We start from the raw sequence: 15,366 nt of genomic DNA on the forward strand, positions 1-15,366 counted from the left end.
GGAACGTGGAACGTGGAACGTGGAACGTGGAACGTGGAACGTGGAACAGTACAGCACAGGCCCTTCGGCCCACAATGTTGTGCCGAACTTTTACCCGAAACCTAAGGTCTATCTAACCTCCACCGCTACCTTATACTATCATCCATATGTGTATCTAACAGCCGCTTAAATGCCCCTAATGAGGCTGACTCCACTACCCTCTCTGGCAATGCATTCCACGCCCCTACCACTCTGAGTAAAGAACCTACCTCTGACGTCTCCCCGATAGCTACCTCCTTTCACTTTAAAACTATGTCCCCTCGTAAAAGCTACCTCCACCCTAGGAAAAAGTCTCTGGCTGTCTACTCTATCTATACCTCTGATCATTTTGAACAATAAATGGTGCAGAATATTGGTGCAATCATTAGGGAACATTTCTACTTCTAACCTTATGATTGAGGGGAGGTCATTAACAAAACAGCTGAACATGTTTGAGCCTAAGTCTTCGAGGCATGCTAGGAGAGATATCTTGGAGATCAGATGATTCACTTTCAGTAACACATCCATCTCCCACTGAGCTGAGCATGACTGCAACTAGTGGAGAATTTGCCCCTCAATTCCAGTTTGCTCTGGCTCCTAAATACCGTACTTGGTCAAATGCTGCTTACGTCAAGGTACTCTCACTTGACCTCTGGAATTCTGCTTGTTTGTCCATAATGACGTTGGGAGTTGAATGGCCCTGGTAGAACCTAAACTGAAGGTCAGTACTACTTCAATTATACTACCGCATCACAGTGGAGACTGGGTTTGATATCTGCAATTCTACACATAGCAAGGGAGTGCGGGGAGGAAAGGCCAAACTCAAAAACGTTTGTCAGTTTCCCTTTGAACAAGGGGTTGAATGTAATATGCCTCAAAATAAAGTGGTGACAGTAATATCATATAACATTGTAGTTTTGCATACACAATATGTAAAAAAGACTAGATTCTAAAAGTACGGCAAGTGTTTTTTTGTGCTTCACCTCAAGTTATTTTTCCCAAAACTCATGGCACTGAAAATTGGTTGGATTGAGCTGCAACACCCTGGCTGATAGTGTATTCTTATGCTGTTTTTCTACAATTGTTCAAGGAATGGTGAAATGCCTCAAAACACATCTAATGCAAGGAAGGTCTTATAGCAGTTTCCTGCCATCCTAGTCACATCAGCTCAAATTCCTTGCATCATCACACCCTGGTCTTGCCCTGGAGTAAAATTATTCGAATCCTCTTCAAGGGTCCAAAGGACAAACATTTCTCATACTACAGCAGTAGTGGCAGGCTGGTCAGAAGAAGCTAGCAGTCTGCTTTATGAGGAAAGAGTGGACTGACTGGGCCTGAAGCCACTGGAGTTTAGAAGAATGAGAGATGATCTTACCGAAACAGAAAATCCCAAGTAGATTTAACAGGTTGGATGGTAAAAGGATGTTTCTGCATGTGGAGAGATGACAGCTGGAAACAGAGTTTAAAAATAAGGGATCTCCCATTTAAGGTGGAGATGGAGAGGATTTTTTTCTCTCTCAGAATATCGTGAGTCTTTGAACCTCTCGTCCTCAGAGCAGTGAAAATGGGGGCATTCCGAATGATTCAGGCAGAGATAGATGTAGGAATGCAGAGTTGAGGCCACAATCAGATTCGGTGCGATCTTACTGAATGGCTGAGTAAGTTAGAGGGGTCATATGGCCTACTCCTGCTCCTAATTGATATTGTTTGCATGCAGTACAAAGGCAAGGAAGTTACGAACTTTTATGCACTAGTTCAGCCACAGCTGGAACTGTGTCCAATTTCAGATACCACACGTGAGCAAGCATGAAGACTAGAAAAAGGGAAAAAAAGGATTACAAAATGGTTTCAGCAAGGGAGGATGATGAAGGGATTGATTAAAGAGGGGAAAATAGATTATGAGAGTAAGCTTGCAGAAAGCATGCAAAATGGTGTTTGGAAATTGATGGGATTAAAGGCCAATAAATTCCCAGATAATCTAATCACCCAGAATCGTTAATGACATGGCCCTAGAAATGGCAGATGCACTGGTGATTATCTTTCCAGATTCTATTGCCCTATGGATTGGAGTATAACTAATTTATCCACACTATTAATAAAAGAAGATAGAGAGAAAACAGGGAATTATACACAGGTTAGTCTGACATCAGCAGTAGGGAAAATGCTAGTGTTCATTATTTAAGATTTAATTGCAGAGCTCTTGGAAACCGTGATGGGATCTGACAGAGTCAGCACGGATTTTCAAAAGGGAAATCATACTGAACATATCTATGAGAATTTTGAGGGGATATAACTAGTAGACTTGATAGAGGAGATCCAGTAGATGAGGTTTACTTGGACTTCCAGAAGGCTTTTGATAAGGCCCACAGATGATATTAGATTGTAGAATTGAGGCACGTGGGACTAGTGGGTAGTGTAATGATGTAGAGAGAGAACTGGTTAGCAGACAAGAAACAAAGAATCGGAATATAAAGGAGCCCTCCCCCCAAAAAAAAGTGGCAGCCAGTGACTACTGGCTAACGCAGGGTTCGATGCTTGTACCCTAACTTTTCCAGATAACTATTAATGATTTAGATCATAGAACTAAATGTAATATCTCCAAATTTGCAGATGACGGCAGAAAGCTGGATGGGAGATGAACTGTGAGGAGGATACAGAGATACTTCAGTGCGATTTGGACAAGTTGAGTGAATGGACAAATACCTGGCAAACAAAGTATAAAGTGGAAAAATGTGAGGTTATCTACTTTGCTAGCAAAAACAAGAAAGCAAATTATCTGAATGCCAACAAATCGAGAGGAGGTGCAATGAGATCTGGGTGTCCTTGTACACCAATCTCTGACAGTAAGCATGCAGGTACAGCAAGCAGTGAAAACAAGCAAATGGTATATTGGCCTTTGCAGAAAAATGATTTGTGTCCAGGCGCAGGGATAGCTTGCTGCCATTGTACAGAGCCTTGAATACCACATCTGGAATACTATGTACAGTTTTGGTCTTTTTATCTGAGGAAGGATGTTCAGGCTATGAAGGGAGTGCACCAAAGCTTTACCAGACTGATTCCAGAGGTGGCAGCTCTTGACATATGAAGAAAGACCAGATCAGCTCGGATTACATTCACGGAAGTATTGAAGAATGAGAGGCGGGAATCTCAAAAACCTAACAAGTCCTGATAGGAGCAGACAGGAAAATTGGAGGAAGGATGCTCCTGATGACCAGGAACTTGGAACCAGGAGTCACAGTCTAAGCATATGGAGTAGGCAATTTAGGACCAAGGTGAGGAGAAATTTCTTCACCCAGACAAAGTCTGGAATTTTCTGCCATAGTAATTAGTTGAGGCCAAAATATTGAATGTTTTTAACAACGAGCTATAGTTTTTAGGGTAAGAGGAATCAAAGAAAATGGGGAGAAAGCAGGAATAGGGTACTGTGTTGGATGATAAGCCATGATCACACTAAATGGTACAGCAGGCTCAAGGGATTGATTGGCCTAATCCTGCTCCTATTTTTTCTGTTTCTATATCTGACAGAAATATACCATCAGCCAAAGCTGGGACATAAAGTAAATGAATGATATCAAAACTTAATGTATAATCAAATGAAACGAATATATTCATCTAGCAGCTAAAGACTATTTAATTAACTAATAAAACACACAAAAGTTAACTTTTCATGAAATAAAGGAAAGACTTTATTTATTAAAATTGTACAGAATATTTCTCTGTTTTCTCTGTTAAATTCACACCTAAATGCCCTGTTTGCAAGTTTCCAAAGTCATATTGTATAATGTTGCAATTTCTGGAAGGTCAGCAATGCCTCCAAATAAACCTAGTTCACGAAAACGAAATGAGGAAGGGCAAGAGGCCTTGTTTATTTTGTGAAACATTGTAGATCCACCCACATTTATATTCAGTTTCAAAGCAATGATGCACAGACCCATTCTGACTGTGCAGATTTTTGATGGATATTCTGCAGTGACGTTTGCCAAAATAATTCTGAACAAAGTGAAAAAATTTGGTCAGACATATTCCCAAGATAATGCACAGCTCGGCTTATTAACACAGACGCTTCCTGAGGCAAAGGGTTGCAAATCTGCTTGTATCAACCCACATCCTGACTTATTAATAAGGGTTATTTGCTTCAGGGAACAAACCAAAATATAATTGATAAGCTGCTTCAGCTAAACCACATCATCTGCTTCATGCAGTGGTCACAGGAGAGAAGTGTGAATTTGACTGGCATGGCCCCACCATGTCAGAGGATGAATATATTTCAGTAAGATATTTGAGAAACTGGGCACCAGGGTATGTGATGGTTTATGTTAATGTTAATCACTTTGGCTTACACTATAAATAAAGCTAGAAAACACTCCCATGTGACACAGTGGGAAAGCTACAATACAGGGAAGCATTTACTGGATGGGGCGGGGGAGCGGTGGTGACAGTGGCAACATACAGACATACAGTGAGCGGGGAGAGAGACGAAGCAAACAGCTGGAGGGGGAGACCGGACAGAGAGAGGGCAACAGCATGAGAGCGAGTGTGAGTGTGAGAGAGAGGAGACAGGAGGTAGAGAGGGAAAGTGAGAGGGAGAGCACATGGGACAGAGAGCAATAGCATGACAGCAAGCCAGACAGAGAGAGTGCGAGAGAGAAAAATGGAGAGTGGGAGACAACAAGAGCACGAGAAAAAAAAACAGCAAGCGGGCATGACAGACAGTCAGATGTAGGGAGGCGGAGACGAGGAAGCAGCATTTTAAAGTTATACATCGGACACAATCCACCAGAAACATAGTACACAAAATACTTAAAATTCAAACCGCATTTATATTACAGCAGCCTTGTCACAGTGGAGTCCCAACTCCTGTGGCAGTGGTATGAGAGAGATAAAGTGGCAATACTCCCTCTGGAAACAAGACACATTGTTGATGGTTCAATTCCCACAACTTGTACCATCCGTGGATTTCAAGGCATCTGCCTATATTAGTTAAAATGGCACCAATCATTTAAATGATCCACTGAAGTCAATTACAAAAGCAACACAAACCATTAAATAAGTTGGCTATTTTGGGCATTTAGCACCAGAAAGCCTTCATATTTTGCCATTCACAAGCTGCAACCATTTTTAATGCTTTTGAACGATTGGTTTTATAACAAAGATGCACTGTACTTCACTGAATTTCTTAGGTATTGTGCAAAGTGGTCTAAAAGATAAGTAAACTAAGAGAATCGCAATGATCTAGAAGTAGTGACGCAGAAAAATGTAACTTTTGGAAACAACACACAGCATTAACGCTGATGTACAAATCCACTGTTAGCAGTGGGAACACCATTCTTTGCCCTAGGCCACGTTTTCTTTGCCCTCAGAGCTCAAGCTCCTTTAATATGCCAGCAAAGTACGTTTTGCTTTATTGGCCCCCTTTATTGTTAAGGAGATGTTATTACTTGAAAGCAGGCTGGTCTTGAATTTAGGTCTCTTGGCTCAGAGGAAGGGTCATTACCACTGTACCATGAGAGCACCCAGGTGCCAGTACCATGTACTGAGCCCAACTACCTCAGCTGCTTCTTCAATGACCTTCCCTCTGTCATAAAGTCGGAAGTGGGTATGTTCAATGATTACACAATGTTCAGCATCAACAGAACTCCTTAGATGTTGAAACAGCCCATGCAGTAAAACCTAGACAATATCCAGGTTTCAGCTAATCAGTAGCAATCAACATCTGTGCCACACAAGTGTCAGGAAATAACCATGTGCAACAGGAGAGAATCTAAACATCACCCCTTTACATTCAATGCTTTAACCATCACAGAGACCCCCACTATCAATATCCCGGGGGCTACCACTGACCAGAAACTCCACTGGACTAGCCATATATACTGTAGCTACAGGAGCAGGTCAGAGGTTAGGAATCCTGCAGTGTGTAACTCACCTCCCGATTCTCCAGAGCCTGTCCACCATCTACACGGCACAAGTCAGCTTAGTGGCATGACGTAACATAACAATTTCTCCCCTAATGTCAGCAAAACGAAGCAGCTGGTCGTCGACTTCAGGAAGCAGAGTAGAGGACATGCCCTTGTCTGTAATCAATGGTGCTGAAGTGGAGGTGGTCGAGATCTTCACGTTCCTGGGAGTAAATATCACCAACAATCTATTCTGGTCTATCCACAATGCTACAGTCGAGAAAACACACCAACGCCTCTACTTCCTCAGAAGGCTAAGGAAATTCAACATGTCCACAATGACTCTCATCAATTTTTATAGATGAACCATTGAAAGCATCCTATCCAGATGCAGCATGCTTGGTATGTTAACTGCTCTGCCCAAGACAGCAAGAAGTTAGAGCTATGAACACAGCCCAGTCCCTCTCCAAAAAAAAAAAACCAGCCTTCCCTCCATTGACTCCATCTACACTTTGCGATGCCTCAGCTGACATAATCAAAGACCACCACCCACCACCGACTCTGGTTATACTCTTCGACCCTTTTTCATCAGGCAGAAGATACAAGAGTTTGAAAACACAAACCAGATTTAAGAACAGCTTCTTCCTGCTGTTATAAGACTTATGAACAGATCTCTCGTGTGAGAGAGTTGATCGCTGTCTACAGCTGCAACACTATATTCTGCATTCTGTTCTACTAACCTGATGTACTTATGTAAGGTATGATTTGTCTGGTTAGCATGTAATACGATACTTTTCGCTGTATCTGTACCTGTGGCAATAATGAATCAAATTAAATCAGGAATGTGATGAAATATTCCCCACTTGCCTGGATGGATGCAGCTCCAACAGTAAAGAAGCTCAACACCATTTAGTATAAAACAGTCTGCTTGATTGTTACCATATCCACAAACATCCAACCCTCCAACATTGATCCTCAATAGCAGCATCTACAAGATGTACTGAATCAATTCAGGAAAGCGTCTTGACAGCATATTCCTAACCCACAACCACTTCCATTTAGAAGGACAAGAGCAGCATACAGATGAGATTACCATTACATGCAAGATCCCCTCCAAACTAGTGCCCTGATTTGGAAATAGATCACCAATCCTGCAGCACTGCCAAGTCAAAATGCTGGAACTCCCTAACAGCAACAGCACATGAAACTGCAACAGTTTAAGGTGGCAGCTCAACCCCATCTCCTCAAGGGTAACTAGGGATGGACAATAATTGCTGACCCAACTAGTAATGCATACATCCCAACTTTTCAAAAAAAAAACAAAAAACTGGTCTTTAATTAAGAATGTGAAACTCTCCCTTTATTTCTAAACAATTTTCTGGTGTTTTTAATTTACCTTCAAACTGCAGGAGCACAAGAATAAGAGTTAGCTCTAGATTATGTTTCTCCATTTGACTAAATCATGGCTGATCCAATTCACCGCCATACCATTTAATATTTTTGTCCTACAAAGGTCCCATCACTCAATTTTAAAATTTTCAGTTGACCTAGACTCTGTTTGTGGAGCGCGTGCTCCTTAGTTCCACGAATGTTCCCAATTTCCAATACACTGTGAATAGATACCTTCTGGCTTCACACATGCATGGACTCATGCAACATCACTAATAGTTTCTACCTACCTACCCAAACTCCTCCTTTGGGTCATATCAAGCATCATAATTAGATTACCCCATAATCTTTTATATTCAAGGAAGTATAAACCTAGTCCATCCAAGTGGTCCTCAAAACTGAACCTTTTAGCTTGGCATTGTGCTAATGAATCTGCATTGTACTTCTCTATGGCCAATGCATTCTTCCTGTGGTGCAGTGCCAGTACCGGGCACCATATTCTAAATGGGCTATGGTCAGACTACAACACATCAAAATGCTGAAATAAAGACCAAAGTTTCACCACTTAATTATTGTCTTGTACCTTCACTCGTTTTCAGTGAATGCTATTGTTAGATCCCTATGTGTCTCTGTTCATCTAGGTTCCTGGATTCTCACAATTTAGAAAATACTCTGAATTTTCTTTCTCGGATCAAAAATCGACTGATTTACACTTTCCCATATTGAACCCCATCTACCAGGTCTGTCCTTTCATTGAGTCTATCAATTTCTCTTTCTAAATTGCTGCACCAGTTTACACAACTTAATGCATCAACCAGCAATGAAGTCAGCAAACTTAAGTATATGGTTCTCTATTCCTTTTACAAATCATATGCAAACAGTGACAAGTAAAGGCCCCTCTATGGATCCCTAGGGACATGATTAATCAAATCCTGCCAATTTGAGCAGATGTCCATTATTCATAGACATCTCCTACTTTAGAATTAATTTCCTATTCATACCAATAGGTTACTTCCAACTCATGGCTTTAAATTTCATTGATAGCAAAAATGAAATTATTAAATGCTTTCTTGGCTGCAAGTTACTGATTTGGTAGTTTAGGCAGAGCACAGTCAATTGTTTGTGATATTTTCTTCTCTTGACTTGGGCATAATTGCAGTGGATGTCTTTTTTGTGTGTGACAACTCTTGCAAAGGAAATTTACTTCAAGAGGAGATTTGAGGTTTCATAATATTTTCCTCCCTTATTTTGTCGATTTTTTCCCCTCCCCACTCTTGAAGGTGCTGTATCTTAAGTGAGGACAGCTCTACATGTGCCTGCATGCAATCATCTCACCTAAATGGTCATCGCTCATGTGAGCCTCAATATAGACAGCAAGGCATTTAAATATTGATGGCTTCACAGCTGGTTCCAACTTTCTTGTCACCTTCACATTTTCCAGGAGTCAACTGGATAGAAATTTGACTAAATTTCCCTCCTCGCCCTCTCTGCAGCTCTGTGATGCAGAGATCAACCGAATCCATAAAACAAATACTTCAAAGTGTACACATTAAGAAAAGTTTTGCTTAAATTACTGCTTGTCACTAAAGCAAAAACAAAGATGCAGCAGGCATTAAGAACTAGCTGCAGCACACGGCGTGCGGTTTATCCTTCAGAAATGGCTCCAGCCTTGGAAACATTCCAACTACGTCCAGATGTACATCTGTGTTTTGTGTGCTGTCATACAGACAACTCGTCACAATTCTATCAGGTCCCTTTCCACACCCCACCCCAATTACCAGGCGTTATGCAGCTTCAAAAAAGGGGGAAATAAAGCAACTTTTATTAGAATTCACATTTTCAGACTGAAGTGATTCACTTGCCTTCTTTAATACTGATCAGAAACCAACTAATTTTAGTGCACATATGATACAAAATTTCGTTTAAAAACATAAAAAAGAAACAATGCTGCAATATCATTTTCAGAGTAGAAAATTAGGGCACAAGTGATTCACACCTGTTGTTTTTTGTTACACTTGAATCTTTTGATATCATGCCAAATTCTGCATGTTCACCATTCACAGCCTCTGCTGCTTGTTGATATATTTATGAACATTCTGCAAATGTACAGCTGTATATATTTATGAAAAGTGCTGAATGAACAGACTTTGCACCTAAAATTTTAGATGAAAAGTTCAAAGTCATGCCACTGACAGTTATTTCTTTACCAAAATCTGTTTGTCCACAACTTTAAGAAACCAGAATAATTTGCATAAAGAATTGAAAAACTACTATTGCAGTGCTTCACCGATGTGCATAAATAATACTATGATGGCCCGTAACTTCTTCCTCTTCCCCCACACCCCCCACCCCAACATAAATAAGAGATGAAAAAAAAGGTCAAACGTTACTGCTAATGTCAGGCCTCCATTCTTTGCAATGTCAACCAGTTTTCATCCTCTAGTAAAGATTGAGATTTTCAGAAAATGTCACCATAACTCAGTAGGAAGACCGATGTATACTTCACGATTATTTGCCAGTAATATTGTTTCAGAAAATTATGGGTCGTGATATTACGCTTTCATTTTACACCAAAAATTTCCATCTACCACCAACCCCCTCCTCCCCGCGCACACCCCCACTCCAAAAGCAGCAATCCACAACAATCTCATAGACGTTGCCTGCCAACTAGTTTTATCTAAATGATCATTCTTTACCTGTGAGCAAAGGGAGAGTATGCTAGCAGGCTGATCATTGATGGATAGAATCACTATCTGCTCAGATTCTGCCCTAAGTAAACATTAATATACTTGGAATTTACAACACCATTGAAATAGCAACTAAAAGGTCAAAATTCTAACCGATTTTAACCTTTTATTCGACCAGAGGTTCTCCAGCTCCCTGTAATACAATTGCTGCTTTGTCTCAAGTAAACCAGCTCAGAGCAGAGTGGAGTTCAAACCTGGAACCTCCTAGTCTGTACAACTTACTGCTATGCTAGTCAGCCTTTTCACACTGGCTGGTCAACAAAATCTACCAGACTATGATGCAACATTATTTTGTAAATTTTTGCATAACTAATTTGTGACACGATGAGTTAACTAACTAAGATTGACACTGCTAAATCCCAATAAACTCTTAGCATACAAATAATGGCCTGGATTTTCGAATGTCCAGATACTTTTTTCTGTAATATAGATGGGAGTTCTACATTGGGAGCCCGAAGAATCACTGACGTAGCAGGCTCCATGGACGGCCCACGAAACTGAAGATTCTGAAGGGCAATTCTCCCGTGCATGTAACCAATTGAAAGTATCCATTTAAATTGAAAAATTCAGAGAGTCTTGCTGCATTTAATAATTACCAGGAAAAGATAGACAATTAAAAACCTAATCCAAATACTTGGTACATATTAAACTGAACCTTCCCACCACCCGAAACAAAAACAGAAAGTGCTGGCAATGCTCAAAAGGTTACACAGAATTTTGACAACAGAATTATAAGCAATCTTCATTCCAGATTGGTTACAAGTGAGCAGGCATAAATTTGGTTAATAATGTGGGTAAATGTGAACTTATTCACTTTAGCAGGACAAACAGAACAGCAACATACTATCTGAATTAAGGTAGGGATTCAAAATTCTGAAGTACAGAGTGATGAGAATTTTGATACATGAATCGTAAACGTTAGTGTGCAAGTATAGCAAATCATTAGCAAAATGAATGGATGGAATTAATTTTTTTAAATTGCAAAGACAGATGAGTATTAAAGTAGGAAAATGTTACTACTGTCATAATTCTTTCTGCTTAGACAATTGCTTGAGATGAGGAGGACTCTCTTGTGGCCAGAGTTATGGGTTCTAAAGTGACTAAAGCAAAACTGGAATCAATGGGAATTAGGGGGCAAATTCTCCACAGGTTGGAGTCTTGGCCGACACACAGGAAGATGTCGTGGTTGCTGGAGGTAAGTCATCACAGCTCCAGGGCATCTCTGAAGGGGTTCTTAGAATAGTGCCCTAGGCCCAACCATCTTCAGCTGCTTCATCAGCAACCTTCTCTCTATCATAAGTCAGAAGTGGGATGTTCACCAAGGACTGCACAGAGGTCAGCACCACTCGTGACTCCTCAGATACACAAGCAGTCCATGTTGAAATGCAAAAATATCTGGACAATATCCAGGCTTGGGCTGACAGGTGACAGGTAACAGGTAACAAATGCACCATACAAGTGTCAGGAAATAACCACCCGATACAAGGAAGAATCTAACCATCACTGCTTGACATGCAATGAATCCCCCACTAACAACATCCTGGGGGATTATAACTGACAAGAAACTCAACAGGACTCAACATATAAATAAAGTGGCTACATGAGCAGGTCAGAGACTAGGAATAATGCAGCAAGTAACTCACCTCCTGACTCCCCAAAGCCTGCCCACCACCTATAAGGCACAAGTCAGGAGTGTGATAGAATACTCCCCACTTGCCTGGATGCGTGCAGCTCCAAGAGGAGGCTTGACACCATCCAGGACAAAGCAGCCCACTAGATTGGTAGAACACCCACAAGCATCCATTCCCTCACCACCGAGATTCAGTAGCAGCAGTGTGTAACATGATGACCCATGTACTCAATGCTCTGACCGATGAAGGCAAGCATGCCAAATACTTTCTTCACCATCCTGTCTACCTGTAGCTCCACTTTCAAGGAGCTTTGCACCTGCACCCCTAGGTCTCTGTTCAACAACATTCCTCAAGTCCCTACCATTAACTGTACAAGTCCTGCCCTGGTTTGTCTTACCAAAATGCAAAACCTCACAACTATCTACATTAAACTCCATCTGCCATTCCTAGGCCCAGTGGCCCAGATCAAGATCTCATTGTATTTGGAGATAACCTTCTTCAGTGTCCACTATACCATCAATTTTTATATCATCTGCAAACTTAAGAACGTGCCTCCCATACTCTTATCCAAATCATTTATATAAATGATTAACAATGGTAGAACCAACACTGATTCTTGCAGAACACTAATGGTCATAGGCCTCCAGTCTGAAGAATAACCCTCTACCACACTATCCCTAATCAGTGCTTGCCTTTCCAAAAGGTATGCAGATCCCATCAGAGAATCCCCTCCAACAACTTGTCCACCACTGACGGCTGGCTCACTAGTATCTAGTTCCCTCACTTTTCCTTGCAGCCTCTCTTAAATAATGGCATATCAACCACCCCGCAGTCTTCTGGCACCTCACCTGTGGCTATCAATGATACAAATATCGCTGCTAGGGGCCCCATAATTTCTTCCCTAGCTTCCTGCAGTGTCCTGGGATACACTTGATCAGGTCCCAGGGATTTATCCACCTTTGTGCATTTTAAGACCTCCATTTGGTCTCACCACCTTTCTTGAAAATGGTCATAACTAAAGCATCTCAGATCTGCTGACAATCTCCTCTTTCCAGAGGAGGAGAAAAGGCCATGTAATTGTACTAAAAGTTCTTCACGGCCATATTTCAGTGAAGATTCTATCTACACCTGCAGCCTTGCTGGTTCTCAGCTTTCCAATGGACTTTTCAACCTCATGGCAGCCTGTGGTTGCGCTGAGGTGGTGACAGGTACATGGCAATGACCACAGCTGAAACTGTGTGTATAGTTCTGACATCCTTATTTTTAAAAAAAGGATATAATTGCATTAGAAGCAGTTAGAGGAGGATCACCTAACTGATTCCTTGGATTGGGTAGGTATTCTTTTATCAGACTTGTTCTACAAGTATTTACTGGAGTTTAGGTGAATGAAAGAGAACCTTATTGAAACATACCAATATTCTCAGGGCACTTTAGATGGTGGATGATGAAAGAATGTTTTTCCTTACAGATTAGAACTAGGGAACACAGTTTAAAAATAAATGATCTCCTACACAAAGTAGAGATGAGAAAAAAAATTCTGAGGGCCATTAATTTGTGGAATTCCCTCTCTCAAACAGCAATGGAGACAGGGTCATTGAATTTTTAAGCCAGAGTTAGATACACTCTTGATCAACAGGGAGTCAGAGTATGGGGGTTGCTAGCAAAGTAGAGTCTAAGTCACAATCAAATCAGACATGATCTTAACAAATGGCAGAGGGGCTGAACCCAAGGAACTAAATGACTTCTGCTCCTAATTATAGCTTCATGTTCATCAACTTGAGACTTTACTTATTTTTCAACAGATGCTGTCCGTATTGCTGAGCATTTCAGGCATTTTTTGATTTTAGTTTATACTTCATTATTTACTTGAAAATAGTTAAGAATCCCTTTGTAATCCTATGCTTCTGTTTCGTTGTATTGTATACAATGTCTGTGAGTAGGCTTCCTCTTCTGGCAATTGCAGGTCCTTGTCTATGTGACATTTAGTCTTGGGTCTGCTGAGATCATAACGCTCACAAAGTGAACATCTGAGAAAACCTTCCGAGCTATCACTGTACCAATAGAGCATGTAACTATCCTGTTCTCTGATTCACCACTCTTCCCCATTCCAAACCCTTAAAATAACTGTTAAGATGTTTCTGACTGAGGATGTGGGTTGCTGGTTAAAAGGAAAAATATACCCTACAAAAAGACATTCAGCACAGCATATGTTTAAATACTTAAATCACCAGGACTAGATTATTTTTATAGTTACTCCTTCATGAATAAACTTCAAAGTCTTCAGATCATTCAGAAGTGGCTGCCATTTCAGCAAATAGAAGATTTTTTAAAAATGTAATAAATTCAGATCTTGCTTATGCAAGCTCACAAATCAACACTTTTTTTCAATATACTGTTAAATTTGGCTGCAACACAAACATGATAGCACCTCAAAAGTCCTTCATCAGTTGCAATACATCAAGCGTCATCCAAGAGTCATGAAAGACATTTTTTACATTTCCTTGTCTGCCTTTGATTTCAGATTATGTTATAATGAATACAGATCGGAAAGCGCTGGTAAAGAGGAATCAATGGAGGTTTTGAGACCTTTAAATATAGTTACACGCATAAATACAGCAGTTAGTGTTGCAAAAAGGGAAATGACATAGCTTCTCACAATAATTCTATAACATAAGGATTCAGCAAGTTTAGAAGGTATGCTGCATGTTCCTGGAGCCTATGGCACCAGCACTTAGACCCAGAAACGCAGAGTTTGGATGTTGGGCAAAAAAGTAAACGCAAGAGCAGTAACACTATAGCGATTGCTGCAGTTGAAGACTGCATCTATGTTTCCTATTAAAACTTGTTTTTAGCATATGCATACATGAAATAAGGCTAAGAAAAAGCATTTATTCCAAAATTATTAAACTAAAGGTATTTCTTTTTACTTCAAGACATTTGAAAGACCTTCACTTTTTAACTTCATAAACATACAGCTCTAACTAATTTCAAACTTCAAATCTCAAGATGAATCATGAAAATGCAATGGAAATGGAAGATCACCTTCACTGAGCTACTAAAGACCAAAAAGCAAAATGGCAGAATGAGACTTCCTCAAACCATATGAATACATATGCACAAAATAACTTTCAGATGCCAGATGAGCGCTAAAGTTAGCCACAACCATTCCATTTTGGAAAAGATCCGCATCATTTCCATGTGGCTCCATCCAAAGTAGTCAGCTTGCACAATTATGGAAAACATACCACAGGATTTGAAGGGAATCTTCCTTGATATATAGAAAATTAGTATTTAAACAGAAATATACTTGAAAACAAATGTAAGTTATCCCAAACTCCAACTTTGATCTTGGATTCAGCACTCATTATGAGAGGACAGGTCTATGGAACAACTAGCCATGAGAGTCAAGTCACTTCCATCAATTAAAAAGCACTATTTTAGCCAGATACATTACTTGATCATTCTAAAACATGTTGCAAACAGGTACATGGCCTAGGGCTTCCCATTTGATTAATTTCAATGCCTTACAGTTACATCATACAGCTACATAAAAACCGAAAGAACTGCGGATGCTGTAAATCAGGAGCAAAAACAAAGTTGCTGGAAAAGCCCAGCAGGTCTGGCAGCATCTGTGAAGGAAAAAACAGAGTTAACATTTCGGGTCCGGTGACCTTTCCTCAGAACTGA

General features: G+C 40.4%; 1 protein-coding gene across 1 annotated transcript in view; it reads right to left on the bottom strand.

Moving 5' to 3' along the window:
* Positions 1-1,773: 1,773 nt before the first annotated feature.
* LOC109923082 (low-density lipoprotein receptor-related protein 6-like) overlaps positions 1,774-15,366 on the bottom strand; it is a 90,672-nt gene continuing 77,079 nt past the window's right edge. The window contains exon 4 of the mRNA XM_048607896.1: positions 1,774-1,831. Coding sequence (XP_048463853.1) covers positions 1,774-1,831 — 58 coding nt within the window. The remainder of the gene's footprint in view (positions 1,832-15,366) is intronic.

This window comes from Rhincodon typus, chromosome 18 (genome assembly GCF_021869965.1).
Source record: "Rhincodon typus isolate 14 chromosome 18, sRhiTyp1.1, whole genome shotgun sequence".
NCBI lineage: Eukaryota > Metazoa > Chordata > Chondrichthyes > Orectolobiformes > Rhincodontidae > Rhincodon > Rhincodon typus.